At 39.9% G+C, this 21,345-nt stretch overlaps 1 protein-coding gene across 3 annotated transcripts in view; it reads right to left on the bottom strand.

The window, feature by feature from the left end:
- The window catches only part of Larp4 (La ribonucleoprotein 4), a 59,055-nt gene that overhangs the window by 10,442 nt on the left and 27,268 nt on the right, over positions 1-21,345 (bottom strand). For all 3 annotated transcript variants that reach the window (XM_052748951.1, XM_052748952.1, XM_052748953.1), the window contains exons 5-13: positions 16,043-16,179; positions 15,091-15,194; positions 14,306-14,416; positions 13,132-13,185; positions 10,641-10,853; positions 9,638-9,741; positions 5,948-6,160; positions 4,969-5,017; positions 875-1,036 (exon numbers count right to left, since the gene is read on the bottom strand). In XM_052748951.1, coding sequence (XP_052604911.1) covers positions 875-1,036; positions 4,969-5,017; positions 5,948-6,160; positions 9,638-9,741; positions 10,641-10,853; positions 13,132-13,185; positions 14,306-14,416; positions 15,091-15,194; positions 16,043-16,179 — 1,147 coding nt within the window. The remainder of the gene's footprint in view (positions 1-874; positions 1,037-4,968; positions 5,018-5,947; positions 6,161-9,637; positions 9,742-10,640; positions 10,854-13,131; positions 13,186-14,305; positions 14,417-15,090; positions 15,195-16,042; positions 16,180-21,345) is intronic.

Raw genomic sequence — 21,345 nt, 5'->3', positions numbered from 1 at the left:
ATTATAATTAAAACAAAATTAGGGCTAGGGAGGCGCCTCAGTGGGTAAAACTGCTCAATGCACAAGGCTGGCATTGAACCTCACTGGAACACACAGTGGAAGGAGAGAACTGACTTCTAAAAGCTGTCCTCTGACCTCCATATATGTGCTCTCTCCCACACACCTATACATACATAAACAAACCTAAAAGAGAAAAACTTAAGGTAGAAAACAAGAAAAATTTATGAGACCTGTGATTCCACACATGAAGTGAGGCCCACGCGCCTACAATGCCAACCCCAGCACTAGGACAGCAGGGGCAGGAGAACAGAAAATTTAAGGCCAGTCTGGGATATGCAGCAAGACTCCGCCCAAAGCAGATGAGTACACTGGTTGGCATCTACTTAGAAAGACCGACTTGACCAAGTTAGCTCAGGATTCTTTACATCACTAGTTAAGTACAGGCCCTTTGTGGAAATGACACCTCTTCTCCATTCAGCTAAGCTACCAGACTGAGCTGACGGACACAAGGGCCAAGGAACACTTTCTTGACTTTTTGGAGTTTTATTATACACCTTTTTTTTGGTTTTTCGAGACAGGGTTTCTCTGTGTAGCTTTGCGCCTTTCCTGGAACTCACTTGGTAGCCCAGGCTGGCCTTGAACTCACAGAGATCCGCCTGGCTCTGCCTCCCGAGTGCTGGGATTAAAGGCGTGCGCCACCACCGCCCGGCTATTATACACCTTTTTAAAGCTCTTGAAAAATGGTGAAAACTAACTGAAATTAACTAATTCGAAATGCAAACTAAAGAAACTAATTGAAATGCAAATATGAATTTAAACAATCATCCTGACAAACTTAACATATAACCCCACAAATGGAAAGAACAGTGCTTACCTTTTCTTTGCAGACACCTTTAACAATATCAGACATTCTATTCTCCAAAACAAGTTCATCTGGCATTCTTGACGAACTTCCAGGTAAAGGAGGAAAATTTGTAGCTAATAAGTCAAACTTTGGTGTTGGAGCCTTCGCTTCAGGTGTTGAAGGCTGGGGTCTCTAAAAAAACAAACCATTAAACAAGTCACGTGCCTAATGCTTTCTCTGACCCTCTACTCCAGAAGCTTTAAGAAAAACAAAAGACTTGTAAAGGACACAGAATTACCTCCTTATAAATTCCTGGTTCCCCACCTCAGTCTTAGCTGCCTCTTCTGTTTTCTTTTTCTTTTTTTGATTTTTGAGGCCTCAAACTCCCAGAGATCTACCAGCCCCTACCTCCAGAGTGTTGGGATTAACAGCTGGTGTCACCACCGCCCGGCCACACCAATGCTCTTCATTTCCTTCAAGCCAACTTGTAGCCTTTGATGCTGTCATTTTTAATGTATTATATCCAAATCCATTCATCCATTGACAAGACCATGCTATGTATCCCGGGCTGGCCTGAAGCTTGTACCCTTCTGTTTAATCCTCTTGAGTGCTGAGATTACGGGTATCCTTCGTTCGGCTGCCTTGTTTTCTCTCCTCAACCGTTGATGGCTACTTGAGGATTCACAAGAATTGCTACAACTGACATGCTAAAAATGTTGTCAGGGCTTGTGGTGGTTTAAATAGGAATGGCTCTCACAGACTGGTGGCCCATAGGGACTGGCATTATTGGGAGGTGTGGCCTTGCCAGAGGAAGTATGTCACTATTGGGGGTGGGCTCTGAGGTTTCATATGATTAAGCTACACCCAGTGTGGGAACACAGTTCCCTCTGTTGCCTGTGGATCAGGATGTAGAATTATCAGCTCCTTCCCCAGCACCATGTCTGCCCGCATGTCACTATGTCCTGCCCATGATGAAATAGACTAAACACTGAAACTATAAGCTAGTCTCAATTAAATGTTTTTCTTTATAAGATTTGCTGTGGTCATAGTGTCTCTTCACAGCAACAGAAACCCTAAGACAAGGGCTAAAGCTTTATGACTGCCCATAAAAAGTAAAGTCATAAATAAAACAATTGAGCACAATTCCTGACTAAGCATACATGAAGCTTGGATTTGCTCCTTAGCAAGTTAAAAATAATGTGATCCAACACCTGGGAGGCAAGAGATCAGAGACTTGGACTTTGATCCTTGAACTCCTGATCCTTCTGCTTCTACCTCCGAAGTACTAGGACCATAGGCCTGTACTACCATGCTTGGCTTATATAAATAAAGATTTCCTTTTCTTTCTCTCTCTCCCCCACACTCCTTTCTTTTGAGACAGGGTTTCTCTGTCTAGTCCTGGCTGTCCTGAACTCACTCTGTAGATCAGGCTGTCCTTGAACTCAGAGATCCACCTGCCCCTGCCTCCCAAGTGCTAAGATTAAAGGTGTGTGCCACCACTGACTGGCCGGATTTTCTTAATCTATATTTTTTAAAAATTCCCACCTGAAAGGATCTGTGATGGTTAGTTTTGTCTGAAGATTTGTTTTATGTGTGAATGTCTATCTGCATGTATGTCTGTGAACTACATGTCTGATGCCTGTGGAACTCAGAAAAGGGTGTTGAATTCACTGGAACTGGGTTACGGACAGTTGTGAATTACCACATAGGTGCTGGAAACTGAACCAAAGCTCTCTGGATGAACAGTAAGTGCTCTTAACCACCAGGTGACCTCTCGAGCCTGTTCATCTTTGTTCTTTTTTGAGACAGGGTCTCACTTTGCAGCTCTAGCTGGCCTGGAACTCTCAAGAGATCCACCTGCATCTGCCTCTGCCATGTGAGCTATGTGTGCCTCTATGCCTGGCCATTAATTTTAAATGTCAACTTCACATAACCTAGTCACCTGCAAGAGACTCTCAATGAGAATCTGACTCCATCAGGTTGCTTGAAGAGATGTGGAAGAATTCACCTGAGATGTGGACAAGACCAAAGGAATGGAAAGAGAAGAACCTTTCCATTACTTGGACTTCACCCACCTTGTTGACACTGCTGTTTCTGCTATTAGAATCAACTTCTTTGGGCCTCTAATTGGAACTGAAGCCAAAGAGGTCTCCAGGAACCCTCGAAGCTCAATGCCAGATCTGGACTGCTGAGGCTCTCAGTCTCACAGACTCAACAACTACTAGGTTTTTGGTCTCTCTGTTGCAGGACAGCCATGACTGGACTCTAACCATACTGTATAAGTGCATCTAATAGACTCCCCTTTAATACGTTTCTTTAGAGAACTCTGACTAGTACAGTTTTCCTTTAACTATGCCTAGACATGGAGAATGATCACTACACACGAGGTTATGCCTTGGATCTAAAATGTCCCCATAATACCATGTGTTTTAATACCTAGCTCAGTTGACAGTACTATCTGGTTGTGGGGACTGACTGCCTGAAGCAGATTATTTGAAGGTGAACCTTTGAAGGTTATAGCCAAATTTTACTACTTTTTTAACTTTGGCTTGCTAGAACTTGCCTCGTAGCCCAAGCTGGCCTTGAAACTGAAGATCCACCTGCCTCTGGCTTTTGAGTCCTTTTAAAAATTATTATTATTACTATTATTTATTTGTTTTATTTTATTTTTGTTTTTTGAGACAGGGTTTCTCTGTGTAGCTTTGGAGCCTGTCCTGGAACTTGCTCTGTAGATCAGGCTGGCCTGAATTCACAGAGATCCACCTGGCTTGGCCTCCTGAGTGCTGGGAAGAAAGGTGTGTGCCACCACCGCCCGGGCCTTAAATTATTTTTATAATTTCTTGTGTATGGGTGTTTTGGTTATATGTATGTCTGTGTACCACATGTGTGCTTGATGAACCCACGGAGGCCAGAAGAAGGCGTTAGATCCTGTGGCCCTAGAGTTGCAGACAGCTGTGAGATAAAGTGTGGATGCTAGAAGCCAAATCAGGCCCGGCAAAGAGTAGCAAATGCACTTCACTGCTGGGCCATGTCCCCAGCCCCCAGCTCTACTTCTAGTTCTGTGCCCTTAGCTTCCTGGTGTGCCAAGCCGTGAGGAGCCATGGCCTCCTGCTCCCTCTGCTACGGAGCCACTTCAACTTCCCTGTCTTCCCTACTATATGCCCTAAAAACTACAAACCAAAATATGCCTTTCCACCTATAAACTGCTTCTGTCCAGTATCTGGTCACAGTAAAATTAATTAAGGAGGTTATCACTGCATTACTGATACCAGTGCTGTTTATGAGCAATAGACAGGTGTACCAGGCTTTCTTAATGTAGCAGGCTTTCTTGGACCACTGGCCCCCAAATCATGACATGGAGGCTTATTTTTAGTTATGAACGCTTGGCCTTATGTTAGCCCTACTAGCTTACAACTTAAAGGCCTTTCTTTCATTCTGTATATCCTAATTTTCCTGCTGCTCCTGTCTGGCTGGTGGCTGCCTGGCTCAGGATGTCTCCCTCTCTTTCCTCTTGAGCCTAGATTCCTCCTCCTACTTATTCTCTCTTCACGCCAGCCCTGCCTATCCCTCTACTGCCTAGCTATTGGCCATTCAGCGTTTTATTAGACCAATCAGGTACCTCACAGGTAGGCAATGCAACACATCTTTACATAGTTAACGGACGGAGCTGGGCATGGCACTGTCCACCTATAATCCTAGTATTTGGGAAGCTGAGGCAGTAGGACTGAGTTGGAAGCCAATATGGGCTATAAAGTGAGGCACTGCCTAAACACAAAGATCAAGTGACAATAATGTAATAAACCTTCAAATTGAATTACCTCTCCTGCCCCACAACCATGGCTGGACTAGAACTTACTCTGTACACTAGGCTGGCGCGAAGTGCCTGTTTCTGGGAGCTGAAACTAAAGGGAAACACCACGCCTTTAACTGAATATGCTAGATATAAAATATTAGCAATACAACCTCAAACAGCTAATTAGCACTAGAGAGTGAATGTATAAATGACTTTCAGATCAATATCAGGCTCAATTATTTTTGTTTGAATAATTAACAAAATAAAACCAGAAAGGAAAGACAGACCAAAGGAAAAAGAATTCTAAAGATACAAAGATGAAAACACTTACTGGGATCCTGTCATCTTCTCTCCGTCTTCGACCTCTGAAAAGCGTTCTCCTTTGAACAAGAGAAGAAGAACCCAGGTCAAATTCTTGAACATATGCACTTATTTCCTATAAAAGACTCTACTTAAAGTATTGACATGTTCAAAATTGGTGCTATTCCTCCATTGTTACTAAGTAGTGAAGTAAATTCTTTTGAAGAGATCTTGAGCTAATCCACAAAAAAGTTCACTAACTACTACGACCACAAAGTTAGCTGGACCCACTTCTATTAGCAATACATTTTCCACACAAGAAGCATTTTAAAGTCTAATTTAGCCAGAGTAGACAAAACAGAACTCCACTCTCACAGTTGAGAAGGAAGGAGAAAGTCAAAGGAGAAGGCAGAGTCAGACATGGGAGAAGCACACCTCCAATCCTCTTAGAAGGCAGAGGCAGTTGAGTCTCTGAGAGTTCTGAGGCCAGCCTAGTTTCTACATTGCAAGTTCCAGGCCAAGCAGGGGTAAAAACAAAACAAGCCCCCCTCCAAAGACCTCCCACTGACTCAGAGGTGAAAGTCTAACTCAGTGGTGGTGCTTAAATGAGATGTTTGACAACATTTGTTCAAAAGCCTAGCATTGCCAAACGCTCATTTCAAAACTAAAACTGTCTTCCCAAGTCCTATTAATTAATTTATAAGAACAATGAATTCATTTAAGATATTCACACTGCAATAATTAATAAAGAACAAAAATCATCAGATGGTTTTCAACATTAAAGATGAACATGTTATTTATTTATTTATTAAGATTTATTTATTTATTATGTATACAGAAGAGGGCACCAGATCTCATTATAGATGGTTGCAAGCCATCATGTGGGTGCTGGGAATTGAACTCAGGATCTCTGGAAGAACAGTCAGTGCTTTTAACCTCTGAGCCATCTCTCAAGCCCAAGATGAACATGTTATGACTAAATAATTTTTATATATACAACAATTCCTTACCTGCCTCTACCAAAGTCCCCATTCTGTTCCATCTGTAAAATGGGAGCCTCCTTTGGAAGGTAAGTTTGTTCTTGATTCCCTGTTACTGTAGGGTTATGCCGTTCTGAGAGAAAGTTCCTTGAACTAGATCTGCTCAATGGTCCATCCCCCAACGACACAGAGCCCTCTGTTGAGTGTTCTGAACCACTGGATGACCTAAACTGAGGCTTCACACTAGAAAAGATATACAAAGGGTAAGTCAAGAAAACGTTACATCTCTGATGCAATATTTTTAAGAAAAGGTAAAGGAATTTGCACATTATGTAATGTGTTTGACAAAATTTGGGGAAAAAATCTGAAGTTCTAGATAAAGCTACTTCTACCTCAACATCAACATCAGTCAGTACCAAGTCTGGTGGGGCACATCTTTAATCTCAGCACTAAGGCCAACCTGGTGTACATAGGAAATTCCAGGACAGACAGTCAGGGCTACAACAGAGAAACTGTCTCAAGCAATAGAAACAAAGCCACAGTTAGGATTTTACTGTTACCAAAAACAAAACAAAAAAACCCCACCAAAGACACCAGGCTTTACATTTACTAATAAAGCTGTACCAGGTATCTGAGTAAGGGTGAAACCACCAATGGTAGTTAAAAAACAAAAACAACCCCACATATTCTTGTATGAGGTGACCAAAAACACTGTATTTGTTTTTATCTATTTATAATCACACACATGGGAAAATTCTGTTTATTAAGATTAGAGGAAAATACTGAATTCCAGAAAAGACAGGGCTACAAAGACCTTATCTCTAAACAAACAAAACAACTAAAAAAGGGCAGTGGTGGTGTATGCATTTAATTCCAGCACTCAAAAGGCAGAAGCAGGTGGATCTCTGTGAGTTCAAGGCCAGCCTTGCCTACAAATAGAGTTCCAGGACAGTGAGAGCTACATAGTGAGACCCTGCCCCAGAAAAATAAATAGACAAACAAACATTAAAAACAAAACCTAAGTAACAGAGAGAGGACCTTGGTTCTATAGCAAATTAAAAAGGAAGTATGAGATTTATAATTGGTGCACTGTTTGCGGTCTAAATGCCCCATTTCTTACAACCTGTTTCTAAAGATATCAATTGATCCTATCAATAACATGTTATTTCTTGGCTTTCTGAACAGATTTAAAACACCACAAATAATTAGAACATATAAAGGTATAATTCGAATCACTTTTCCAACCAAACCAAAAATCACAACTCTCCCCCACAAGCCTCATACTTTATGGACAAAGCCTTAATTTACTCCCCAGACACGATGGAAAGCAAGGTTAAAATTTTTGCAAGTCAGTCTAAAATGATGCTACCAAAAATATTTCATTAAGTTTGAGGGCAGCCTGGTCTACAGAGCTAGGTAGTTCCAGGTCAGCCAGGGCTACACGGAGAAACCTTGTTTCGGAAATCCAAAAACCAAAAAAAAAAAAAAAAAATTTTTTCGTTATAAAATATTTTAAAAGTAACGAAAATTACAGTATATTCTTTAATAGAACTTTTAGAATAGTTACCTATTTTTTTCTGAAAATAAGGTAAATTACAATGTTCACATGGAGTTTGGAAACTATCATTCACCAAAATTCACCATGCATTGTACAGGTCTACTACACAAGTTTATTAACTTTAAAGAGCCCTCAGGTCTCATCATCTTACCTCTCACTGAGAGGGACTTAACATTCACAGTCCAGGCACCAAAAGGGTGGAGGATGAAAAAAGGAGAGAAAGGACAGTAGAAAACTGTCTATCCCATGGCAAGTTAGTTCATTCTCACTAGGTAGGACTTGTCATCATTGGGCTATCAAAAGTTGAAAGAAATGCTGCAAAAAGGTACGAACTGGACGTGGAGTGTATGCCTGTAAACCAAGCATTTGAGAGGTGGATGCAAGAGTCTAAAGGACATTCTTGACCACATTACATGTTTCTGAGCTAGATACTATGTCTGAAAAAACAAAACCAACAAATAGAAGCCATACCAACAAAACTCAAACATATACATAAAAACAAAACAACCAAGTTGAGCAGAACAAAAAGTAATGGGTAGTGTATGGCTTTAACCCTACTACTCAGGAGGGAGAAGCCAGCCTGGGGTAGGAGAGCCATGTAGAAAAACTCTCTGACACACACATACACACTCTCTTTCTCCCCACCCCTCCCTTTCCCTTTCTTCAGGGGAAAGAGCAAAACAAATACAGTCTGTTTTGAGACCGAGTCTCAAAACAACAATAATACAATAAAACAAAAACCATATACAAACCTAAAGGGACAGGAGCCTTTATCTGAAAAAGGCCTGGCTGACCATCACTTCTTAGAAGCAAGAAACAAGGATTGGGCTGGTAGTGAAAAGCTAGTATCTCAGCATCTAAGTAAGAAGGTACTCCTATTATTTCTGTAGGAGATGGCTAAGCAGGTGAACATTTGACCTTGGGAACCCGTACAAAGCTGTATGGGTGGCATATGTAATCCTAACACACCTTTGCAGACATGGGAAGCAGATGAGAGGCCTGCCCAGAGACTCAAGGGCCAGCGAGACTGGATGTGTACAGTGGTACAAAGACGTGGAGGTAGAAACTGACTTTTCAAAGTTGTCCTCTGACCCCCACATGCAATGCACACATGAACACAAGAACACACAAAAGAACTGTACATACATGGTTGCATGCATCATGTGCACACTTTTATTGTGCTGGAGATTAAAATCCAGGGCCTTAATAAAGCGAGGGGAGAGAGTACTACCATTAAGCCACATGCCGCACCCTGTGGGTTTGGTTTTATTTGTTTTGTCATTTTTATTATTTTAAGTGTATGGATGTTTTGGCTACATGTATGTCAGTGGAGATCAGAAGAGGGAGGTACTCTCCAAAACTGGAGTCATGGATGGCTGTGAGCCATGGAGGTGCTAGGAATCAAACCAGGGTCCACCGGAAGAACAGCCAGTGGTACTCTCAAGGGCTAAGCAATCACTCCAGCCTCTTCAGCCCCATACTTTTAAGACAAACATTTGCAAAAATCAGTACTCTTCCTTAAAAAAATTTGTGTGTGTTGGGAAGAAACTCCATTGGTTAAGTGCTTGCTTTAGAAGCATGAGTGCCTAAATTCATTCCCCAGAACTCATATTAAAAAAATAAACTGGGAATCAGGCGGTGGTGGTGCACACCTTTAATCCCAGCACTTGGGAGGCAGAGGCAGGTGACCAGTTGGAGACCAGCCTGGAATACATAGCGAGTTCCAGGATAGCCAGGACTACAAAGAGAAATCCTGTCTGGAAAAATGAAAAAATAAAAATAATAAAATAAACTGGGGATGGAGAGATGGCTAGAGAATCCACATGATGGTTTACAACCATTTGCAACTCCAGTTCCAGGGGACACACGGGCTTCCTCTAGGCTACAAGGGCAATGGAAATCGAAGTGGTAGAGATATACATGTAGGCAAAACACCCACATACAAGACAAAATACATTAAAAGACAAAACGGAAACCATTGAAATCCTGACCCTTTATAGCTATTATTCATTCTGATCTTGAAGAATCCTAGACTGAATAATTCATGAACTTTGTATAGTAAACAAAAACACTTATATTGAGTCTCCAACAAGAACATGGGAATTCCTCGGGAATTTCTGGGAATTGTTTAAAATAAATTTGGCTCTTATTTCCTATCTTACCGATTTTTTTGGAATGGTCGGGCCATATTCACAGCAGCAGCATTTGTTTTATAAGATCCCGGTGAACTAAAGCCATTCACAAAACTACCATTTGGAAAAGGAGCCTAGAAGAAAACATGAATATTTAATGGTAAGGATGTAATACTGCAAGAGATGGTTTTTGAGAAACCCAGGTGAGCTATCTTAATATCAGTTTCTTCAATAGTCAAAAAAAGAAAACTCGCCGGGCGGTGGTGGCGCACGCCTTTAATCCCAGCACTCGGGAGGCAGAGCCAGGTGGATCTCTGTGAGTTCGAGGCCAGCCTGGGCTACCAAGTGAGTTCCAGGAAAGGCACAAAGCTACACAGAGAAACCCTGTCTCGAAAAACCAAAAAAAAAAAAAAAAAAAGAAAGAAGAAGAAAACTCTATACTTACTCATTTCTGCAACATTCCCACCACACATCATTTTATTATAAATGACATGTCACTAATTCATTACATGCGAACCACTCTTTCAGGACAAAATGGGTCATGCAGAATCACAAAGAAGCTGGGCATGGTGGTACACACCTTAAGTCCCAGCACTCTAGAGGCAGGTGGATCTTATCTTTCTGAGTTCATGGTCAGCCTGATTTACACAGAGTTCCAGGGCAGCCAGGGCTACATGGTAAGACCTCCAATCAATCAATTAGTAAAATGGAAAGAATCAAACTGTAGAAACTAACAGCTCAGCTCTTAGTAATAAGGGTAAATGGATGAGGAACTATCATAGTTTACCCACAAGGTAACCAACACAAAACTAACCAACTAGATTAGATTGTTGTTTTTTTGGTGATTTTTGTGACAACCGGCTGGTCTGTAACTTGCTATGCAGACTAGTCTGGCCTCTTGCAATGAGCCTTCTAACGCTACCTTGTGAGTGCTCCAATTACAGGCAAATGCATCTGCACCTGGTTTTCAGATGATTTCTTTACATTTTAGCTTGAACTAAATGTTTTATTATTTTCTAAAAGTCTCACTTACCAGTGGTGTTTCAAAGTAAGGTGCAGGACTTGGAGACCAAGACGGAGGCACAATACTATACACTGAGTACTGCTGGTGAGGGTTATACACTGGCGGCATAAAGACTGGTGAGGGGTATTGGGTTGGAGTCTGAATGGGTTGAGTATACATACTAGAATCCATTAATCGATAACCATTCTTAGCAAAAAATGTATTAATGGCTTTTATCCTTGCCTAGAAGAAAACAAAAATAAAAGATGAAGTGTGTATTACAACAAATATATTCAACATATTTTTTACATGTATTATGATTTATTTCTGCTTAGAATCAATAGAGCAAAGAAAAACAATAGCTTGTGGACTTGAGAAGAGCCACAATAAACAAGGTTAAAAATAAGTGAACATGGCCTCACTCAATGGCTAAAAGTGAGTCTACTGTCGGGCAGTGGTGGTGCACGCCTTTTATCCCAGGACTCAGGAGGCAGAGGCAGGCAGATCTCTGTGAGTTGGCCAGCATGGGCTACAGAGTGAGATCCAGGACAGGCTCCAAAGCTGCACAGAGAAACCCTGTCTCGAAAAAACCAAACCAAACCAAAAAGTGAGCCCGCTACTCTTCCAGAGGATTGTCTAGCTCTGCAAAGGGAAAATGTTACCATCTGTATCAACACGAACCTGGAGGGCATTAGGTTATAGGAAACAGTGAAGAACAAAAAGGTTCCCCTGGCCTTTGCTGGCACCTGCACTCACATGTACATGCTCACATGCAGAAATATACACAGATGCATAATTAAAATAAAAAAATAAGTCCTAAAATAAATTTTAATTTAAAAACTGGTATCCCATTGATTTCAAAATTGCTTTGTTTGGTTCTTTGTTGGCACCAGATAAACATGAATCTACACAATAAAATCATAAAAAGATGAAAAACAATCACGTATGGAAAAAAGGACACTGAAGCTGTCATAATGAAGACAGCAGTAGTGGTTCAGGGAAGAAAAGACTGAAGAAATAGATCAAAGATCCCAAGAAACATCTCTAAAGATATGTGACAGGTTCAGTCAACAAGTAAAAGTAGACAACTGTCCAAATTAACAACAACAAAAAAAGCAACCCCCCCCCCCCAGAGATAGCTCAGTGGTTAAGAACATGTATTGTTCTCAGAAGACCCCAGCTTACAACTGCATGTAACTCCCAACTCCAGGGGATACCTCTGATCTCAGGCATATGCATATATATAGACATAAACATATATACACATAAATAATAATGAAAATATAATAAATTAATAAAATGTTAAAAACTGTAATTAGGTTTTATTCTACAATATACACCAAATTAATGAAATTTTATTGAGGATCAAAATATAAATATAAAGGCTTCAAGTCATTAAGAGACACAAAACAGCCGGGCGGTGGTGGCGCACGCCTTTAATCCCAGCACTCGGGAGGCAGAGCCAGGAGGATCTCTGTGAGTTCGAGGCCAGCCTGGTCTACCAAGTGAGTTCCAGGAGAGGCGCAAAGCTACACAGAGAAACCCTGTCTCGAAAAACCAAAAAAAAAAAAAAAAAAGAGAGAGACACAAAACAGTATCTCTGTATCCTCAAAGGGGAACAGTGATTAAAAAAGAGAGTCAAAGATCAAAGGTAGAAGGATTATCAAAGGAAACTCATTTGTAATAGGTAAATTCATTATCATCAACCCCACACAGGTCAGATTTAAATGTCACTTCATACAGTAGTGTCTTGTGGTATTTCTCTGAAGTGCAAGTTAGACATGTGACACTAGAGTGGCTATTGTCATTCTCTTCAGTAGTCAAGGTGGAGAAAGCCTGTCTCAGTAAGGGGTCCTTACATATGTACAAGGCTTGCCCTGAACTATGCAGCTCAAACTAGCCCCAAACAACCAATTTCCTTGTCTCACTTTGTTTGGAAGGATGAGTTAATATATGTACAGTGCTTAAAACCGAGTAAGAGAACAAGAAAGGGAGTTAGGAAATCAGTGCTTATGAGGCCACACCAACTGTTCAAATCTAAACTATGGCAATAATGATGGAAAGAATTATGAAGGCAAATTTTATGGAATTTGAGAACAGAGTTAACATGTAAAGACACTGAGTAAGTATTATTAATGACAATTCCTTCTCAAATGGATGTAACTGTGGTAACATAGTTAATTGAGACAAGGCTGAAAGAACTGGAAATGATTTTCATCACTATTAAGAAATTATACTTATTCATTTTGAGATCTAGAATTATAGGATATGAATTAGCATAAAAACTTTGTGATTCTGTTTAAAAAAAAAAATTCTGTAGCCAGAGTATTTTCGTGTTTTCTGTCAACTAATTTTCTAAAGAACATAGAAATATTTTTAAAATTACTATAGGTTTTATAAAACATCTTTCATGTATTCTTAATTCTTTTAAACGAAGCATGACAAAAACCTAAAACAATCACCCTCCTCCCAAAACCCCTTATTTCATACTAGCAGCTAATGTATTTGAAATGTTTCTTACCATGATTGGCTTGCCCTGAAATGTTTTAACTTCTTCTCTTAAATATTTAAAAGCCTGTTAAAAGAAAAATGAATATTATTAGCATTTAAACATTTCATTAAAGCCACTTTCCTTCTACCAAATGAGTTTGCTATTCTCAGTTCCTAAACTAAAAAGAAGGTCTTGCCATGTGCTGGTACACACTTGTAACCCCAGCACTCAGGAGCTACACAGGAGAGGGCTTTGTTGTGACCTCAGCTAGCCGTGGACACAGCAAGGCAAAAACAAAAACAAACCCTGAGGTAATGAGAAGAAAAAGCAAGAAAACAACACATTCCTAGTTATAGCTTGTAGGTAATACAAGAAGTTGGTATGGAGTTGTAACAAAAGGCAGAACACAAGAGACTCAAGTGTCATCAGGTAACAACTTCTAATTTTACTCAGCTGGGAGTAATGGCTCTGACACAGAACTATTGGGAGAGAGAGGCCAGCCTGGTCAAACCCACAGGTTCCAGGGCAGCCTTGTTCACACAGTGAGCACCTGGCTCAAAACAAAATACACACAACTACCACCACCAAAAGCCCTGGACAACCCAGTTTCAAAACAAAACAAAAAAACTGAATTTGATTTCCACATCTGTTAAGTCCAGTTCCAGGATAGCCAAGGCTACACAGTGAAATCTTGTCTTGAAACACCAAAGCCAAAATAATAATAACAACAACAACAACAAAAAAGAAATCTGTTAAAATTATATGCAGATGATAAAAAAGAAAGTCAATTGTCAATTAAGCAAATGTATGGCCAGTCCTGGTAAACATAAAATGACATAGTCTCAATCGGTAACCTAGGCTGACCTTAAACTCATGACATTTTTGGTCCTCCTCCTTCATTATCAAGTGCTGTGATAACAGGCATGCACCATCACCCCCACGTCTACTTTATTTTTTCTTTTTAAAGTTTTTGATACAGGATCTCACTTATGTAGTCCATGTTGGTCCTGAACTCCTGATCTTGCCTGTCTCTACCTCCCAAGTTTTGAGATTATACAAGAAAACTACCGTATCCGGCGTTCTCTTGTGGTACTGACCACTTAACCTGGGACCTTAGGTATCCCAGACACACCCCATCCTAGCACATCCTCCTCACTCCAACAGCAAACCTCTTTTCCCAGTAAGAAAGAAGCCCTCCTCTCACCTGCTGTGCATCTGTGTCTGACTGGAAAGTGATGTACCAGTTGCTGTTGTGTGCAAATTCACAGCTTATCACTTTGGGGCAGTTTTCACTTTTAAACAAAGCTTTCACTTCCTAAAACAGAAAAAGTAGAGTCAACTCTTAAAACGAAAACACCTGCAGTTATGGTGTAAAATTTACACATAACAAACATTATTTTATGAGCAACAAAGCAGAAGTACTTCAGTTCTAATGGCAAGCTAATTTTCCTTATAGTGCTCTCTCCAGGCCTTTTCCTCCCCAACTGAGAGAAAAAGGCTTCCTGTTTGTTTAAGACAGGTCTCTGTGTAACCCTGGTTGTCCTGGAACTAGCTGTGTAGACCAAGCTGGTCTAGAACTCGAAGAAATCCGCCTGTGTCTGCCTAACCCTGGTAGAAATTATTAAGGAAATGTGTGTACGTCTCTGTATTTTTAGGAGGGTCTGATTCTGCAATATACTGTTTTATTTTATTCCCAAACCTGAACCACACTTGATCCTTATGACTGTAGTTGTTTTACACTTTGCTAACTGATCATTATTCGAATTTTTTCTTCATCTACTCTTATTAGATGAATTCTCCTATACATTCAAAATTAGTACTATTACCGCAATATTTAATGTTTTTTCTCCTTTATGCAATTCTAATACTTGAGAATTAACAAAGTTAACAGTAACTGATATGAGGGTATTGATTTCTACTCTTGCTTGCCTACTTCCTCCAATATAAACAGTTAAAGGATATTTAGTTTTAATAATAATTAGTGATTACCTCTACTGGTGTTGTTTCAGGAATTTCTCTGAGAATTACGATACAACGTTTATGACTCGGTCTCACTTTCTCGCCCTTCTCATCAACTTGTACCATAGGGGAAGCTGAAATTTAAAAAACAACATGTCTCACTTAAATGGTATTAATGATGCCATTATAAACCATTTGGTTTGCCGGGCGGTGGTGGCACACACCTTTAATCCCACCACTTGGGAGGCAGAGCCAGGTGGATCTCTGTGAGTTTGAGGCCAGCCTGGTCTACAGAGTGAGATCCAGGACAGGCACCAAAACTACACAGAGAAACTCTCAAAAAACCAAAAAACAAACAAACAAACAAAAACAAAACAAAAACCAAAAAAACCATTCAGTTCAATTTCTATCCAAATAAATTGTCAAATGCTAAGGTAAAATGTCAAAAATTACTGTCATGCTAAAAAAGAAAAAGATTTGTATGCAAAGTCGATTACCAAATATTATTTGCTAATTAAGTATCTGGAGCACCTACACTGTGATGAAATGTGCTGAAAAGAACCCTCCAGAGAACAAAAAGCATTTACTGTTATGACTTCAACGTATCCTCCTTTATCCTAGTGATGAGGATAAAGCCCAGGATTCACCCCAACATATCCACTCTTACATAAATCACCACAAAGGCCAAAAAGCACATATACAGGAAGGGATAGACTGAGGGAGGTACAAGTTCATTATCTAACTTCAGGAGTATTTGTCAAACTATACTATAGGTCACAACTCATTAGCAGGTTTTGAAATCAAATTAAAACAAATGAGGACATTCTTAATAATACTTGCTGTATGTACAAGATTAAAAAGCAAATTGTACACACTAACACATACACACACTAAAAGGCCACTTAAAACAATTCCCTGTATGATTAGAAATAACAATTGTTAATTTTTATAACTACAAAAAAGTTAAAAGTCATTTACATACATCTCAACACCTCAAGAATTAAATCCAGATCTGTGGTCAGTTTTTTTATTTCTTCCATGTTGGCAACTGTCCATATTGGGACGAACTGATCACTATCCATTTGAGATATCAAGTAAAGATCCTTCGATAAATTTTCTCTGAAAGAAATAAACAGAAGCAATTATAATATGCAATTCTTAAAAAGCACCTAAAACAGGCCAAGCAGTGGTGGTGCAAGCCTTTAATGCCAGCACTTGGAAGGCAGAGGCAGGTGAATCTCTGTGAGTTTGAGGTCAGCCTGGTCTTCAGAGCGAGATCCAGGACAGGCTCCAAAAGCTACACAGAGAAACCCTGTCTGGAAAAAGAAAACAAAACAAAACAAAAAAACAGTACCACATTCATGTTTATCACTATTCCTGGAGAATTCAAAGTAGTAGAGATACTAAGATGAATTATGAAAAGTTCCAGTTTTATCAGCTCAATTTAAAACATACCAACATAATAATACATCAGTAACAACTTCAATAGGATTTGAATCCCAAAGTATATGGAAAAAATAGTTTAACCATAAATTGAGTCATAGATGATATTCAGTATATAAACATTTTTATGTTTTTTCATAAAGATGCTTGACTATTGTAACTAGAAAGGTATTTAAAATTAAAACTGAAGATTTAAGGGACTCTGCTCAGAGCTGGCATTACAGATGTGTACTCCTAAGGCCTGTTCAAAATCTTGTCTGTTTTGTTTGCATCCAATAGTCTTTAAAGCAGATTAAATAAGAATATCTGTGCTTGGAGGTGGTGAGATATGCCTTTAATCAGGTGAACCTCTGAGTTCCAGGCCAGCCTGGTCTACAGAGCCAGGACTGCCAGGGCTACAGAGAGAAACCATTTGGAAACAAACAACCTCCGCTCCCCAAACTCAAACCAAACCAAAAACCCAAACAAACAAAAAAACCCTTACTCTAGATTCTCCTTTCTTTTATGCTGTTCTATTTTAATTTTTTAACTCATAGCAATCATCACCTGTTTATTTATTATGTTTATTTTTTTATGTTTTGCAGTTAGATTATGGGTTCATGAAAGATCTTCATGACTCAATAATGCATTAAAAATCTTATGGGAGCTGGAGAGTAGGGACAGGAGTTTAAAAGAACTGAATGATTTTCCAGAAGATTCAGGTTTGATTCCTAGCACTCACATGGCAGCTCATAGCCACCTGCTAACTTCAGTTCCAGGGGATTTGATGCCCTCTTCTGGGCACTGCTACTGTTAATGATATATAGACGTATCGGCAGGCAAAACACCCATACACATATTTATGATATTAATGGAGTACTACTCAGCAGAGAAAAACAATGACAGCATGAAATTTGCAGGCAAATGGATGGAACTAGAAAAAAATCATCCTGAGTGAGGTAACCCAAACACACAAGGACAAACATGGTTATGTACTCACTCATAAGTGGATTCTAGATATAAAGCAAAGAAAAATCAGACTGCAACCCACAGAACCATGGAGGCTATATATATAGCATGGGAGACCCTAGGATGACTGTGGCTTATAATAAGTTTTGGTTTTACTCAATTACTGAGCAAGCCTCAATGAAACATTTCACTATTAAGATAAAAATTTATACTATATCAAGATGATAATAGAAAAATTAATTAATTAAAAATAAAAATACAAAATAAAAGAAAAATTTGAACTATTAAAAAAACCCAAACAAACATATTTTGCTAAAGTAAAATGGGGGAACTAGGGGCTCATCATTCCTCTCCACATTCTATTCTTTCCCTTGTTTTATACATTTTAAATTTCTTTTTTTTTTTTTTTTTTTTTTTGGTTTTTCCGAGACAAGGTTTCTCTTTGTAATTTTGTGCATTTCCTGGATCTCGCTCAGTAGACCAGGCTGGCCTCGAACTCACAGAAATCCGCCTGGCTCTGCCTCCCGAGTGCTGGGATTAAAGGCATGCGCCACCACCGCCCGGCCATATTTTAAATTTTTTATTGGTGGATTCTGCTGGAGTATCCACTGTAGATAAGCACTGGAGGGTTCCTGTTGCAAATCACCCTCTGGAGCGATGGAAGGATCTTTCTACTGGCACTTGGAGGAGACTCGATCTGGTATTGGTGTGGGCCCGGGGTTCTGTTTATGTCTTTCCTCAGGACAATGAGGTTCCTCTTTGGATTCCTGAGCACTGTGTGCACACTGTGGCTGCAGCTGAAACCCAACACGGCAGAGACCTATTGGGCCTTTATGAAAAACTATCCCCTTCTGATGCCAATGAGGATTGAGAGCCCAATATGGCCAGCTTTGGCAAGCATTAACGTAAGCCAAGGAACTGTAGCCATGCGGTTGGATTCTCCAGAAGGTAATGTATGGTAACTCCTTTTTCAAGTATGTTTGAGAACGTGTCACCCAGACACCTTGGAGATTAAGGATAACCCTGAAGGTCACTAACCTCCATTTGTTAACAGTAGCATGCCAGCTAAGCCTTTTAATTTTCACAATCCTCAAGCTGGTGTAGTACCTACTTTTCAGGAGTGGCTCTGTGCAACATTTATTGGCCTCCTGAAATTCATTTAGCCCCCTTTGAAGATAGCCTAAAATTTATGAGCCTGAAATGTAGCCATTATGAGACCATTAGTTCTGCTCCTTGTGAGCTGCCTGTTTTTCCTTTATGGTTCTTAGTTGTTCTTTTGTAGAACTGCCAGCTTAAGTCGTGCTGGGATCAAGAAAAATGGGCCTTGGCGGTTCTTGTTCCTGGAGCTGTATCCATGCCAGAGAATTTGACATTGCTGCTGCTGTTGTTGCTGTTATGGCAGTGGCGGCCACCGCTGCTACTGTTTCTGGGATTACCATTTCATAATTGGATACTACAGCTAGCACAGTGGAAACCCTGTCAGCAAAAGTAGCTACCACAGTTAGTTAATCTTTCATTCTATTGGGCATGATAAATTTAATTCAATAGTTATATACATTTCAACTGGCTTTGAAAATTATAAATTTATAAACTCAAGATCCATTTGCTTTTAGGATACCATCTTACAAGGACTCCAATTTACAGTAAGGCTCGTAAAGGAAGGGAATGGCTCAGTTGCCTTTAGCCTATCGGCTACGGGTGGGTTAGGACTTTGAACACACAGATTGCAAGCCCAGCACCACTTTGAAATCTTTGGCAGCAGTTAACTCTGCAGCTCACACATGATTGAGCCTGTATGATAATGAGTATTCAGAGACGGGTAATGCCTGGGGGTTGCTCACCAACCTAAGACACTCTGAGTGCCTGTGTGGCCTGGGCAGGTGTCTCCATGATGGGTAAGGTGAGACCTACTGACGTCCCAAGCAACCTAAGTCAGAAGCTCATTTATTAGTAAAAGGGGGACCTGTAGGGCCCTGTTTTTGGGTAACTGTTGCCTTGCTTGCTGACCTTGACTTTGATATCCTCCCTATGCTAATTCCCTACTGGGTTCCACCCCCCTAAATGCTTAAAGGAAGTTCCTTGTCTGTGTATCCTGCATAATGGGCGTTAACAGCTTAGATGCAAGATTGTAAAACATCGGTAGTGAACTTCTGCCCTCTGGGGTTCTCCCATTATGCTGTAAGCCTGTATTTAAAACCTCCTCCCTCTTTCAATAAACGGCATTCGGCATTAAAAAAATTTAAAAAAATGAAAAATAAATAAATAAATATATCAAAAACTTTCTTATGGGCAGAGTAAGCTCAAAGATCTTTAAATTAAAATTCAACAAAGCGCCAGGCAGCAGTGGTGAAAGGTTTTAATCCCAGCACTCGGGAGGCAGAGCCAGGTGGATCTCTGTGAGTTTGAGGCCAGCCTGGTCTACAGAATGAGATCCAGAACAGCAACCAGAACTACACAGAGAAACCCTGTCTCGAAAAACCAAAAATAAAAAAATAAATAAATAAACAAAATTTTAAAAATAAAATAAATCAACTAAGATAGTTATCACGGCAGTTATTTGTTGAGGGAAGGGTAATAGAAGATACCAGTAAGATATAACAGTAAGAAGATACCTTTTCATCATAAAAGGACAAATTAATACAAGTGCAATAAATGTAATAAAAGTTATTATTTAATAACTTGAAAATCAGAAACCTGTAAACATGGTTTCTGCATAAGTAAAACACTGTGGTGTAAGCCAACCCTGACTTGCAGCAGCCCCATTCTTAACCAGTAGTATCAAAGTGCTTAGCCAAAGAAATTATAATTGTCAAAAGTAAATCAAATTGATATCACATCTAAAGACTTCCCACTTACAAGTAAAACTGGTATATACTACTGGCAATGTAGCTGAGCTACAAATGGTATTAGCTACACTGGCTGATAGTGTATCATAGATCTAAGTATGATGCGGTAGATCACAAACAAACACTTATTTCAAAAACTAAAAAGCTGTATAAATTACAAAAACCTACTTCTGGAGACATGAAAGCGAGCTACGGAAGCTTCAAGAACAAAATTACCGAAGTACCAGGAATATTTTTCCTTCTAGAACACATCTGTGTAGAGTGGTTCAGAATAGGTCACGTTACCGGGCAACGGAGAAACAGAGACGCAGATTTGAACAGTTGTGTGTAGACATGTGGTATGAATATTAGGCAAAGGACTGGTACTAGTAGTTAAAAAGCCACAGGTATCTGTAACACATAGTCCATTTTTTAAGCATTTCCTAAGATTTTAAGGAAGAAGATAGGAAACTATGAGCTGGACTGAAAAGTCAACACATAACCAACATTTATAAAAAGTACAATAAAGTACAAAAATTAACCGGGCATTGGACACACCCTTGCAATTCCAGCAACGGGAAGTTGAATTAGAATTACAAATTCAAGTCCAGTTGATATAATTGGGCTACGTAATTGAAGTTTGTCTTAAAAAGAGGCAGCAGCAAGAAATGGATAGAGGGGCTGGAAAGATGGCTCAGGGTTAAGAGGACTTGCTGCTCTTATGGAGGACCAAGGTTCAGTTTCCAGCACCCACAACACGGCAGCTCACAACTGTCTTTAACTCCAGTTCCAAGAGATCCAATGCCTTCTTCTTGCCTCTGAGGGCACTGTACATAAGTGATGCACTTACACACGTACAGACAAACAGTCACCTACAGAAAGAGAACCAAGGGCTGAACACAATTTTAATAATCCCAGCACTCGGGAGGCAGAAGCAGGTGTATCTCTGTGAGTTTGATCTAAACAGTGAGTTCTAGGCTACAGCTAGATCTACATAGTACAACTCTGTTTAAAAATAAATAAAAAAGAAAAAGCAGGGTGTGGGTGGGTGTTGTGGGACAGGGGGGCA

This window comes from Peromyscus californicus, unplaced genomic scaffold, assembly GCF_007827085.1.
Source record: "Peromyscus californicus insignis strain IS unplaced genomic scaffold, ASM782708v3 Scaffold_20__1_contigs__length_68692818, whole genome shotgun sequence".
NCBI classification, from domain to species: Eukaryota; Metazoa; Chordata; class Mammalia; order Rodentia; family Cricetidae; genus Peromyscus; species Peromyscus californicus.
Note: the sequence above shows the minus strand (reverse complement) of the source record. Positions and strands in the feature narration are given on the sequence as shown.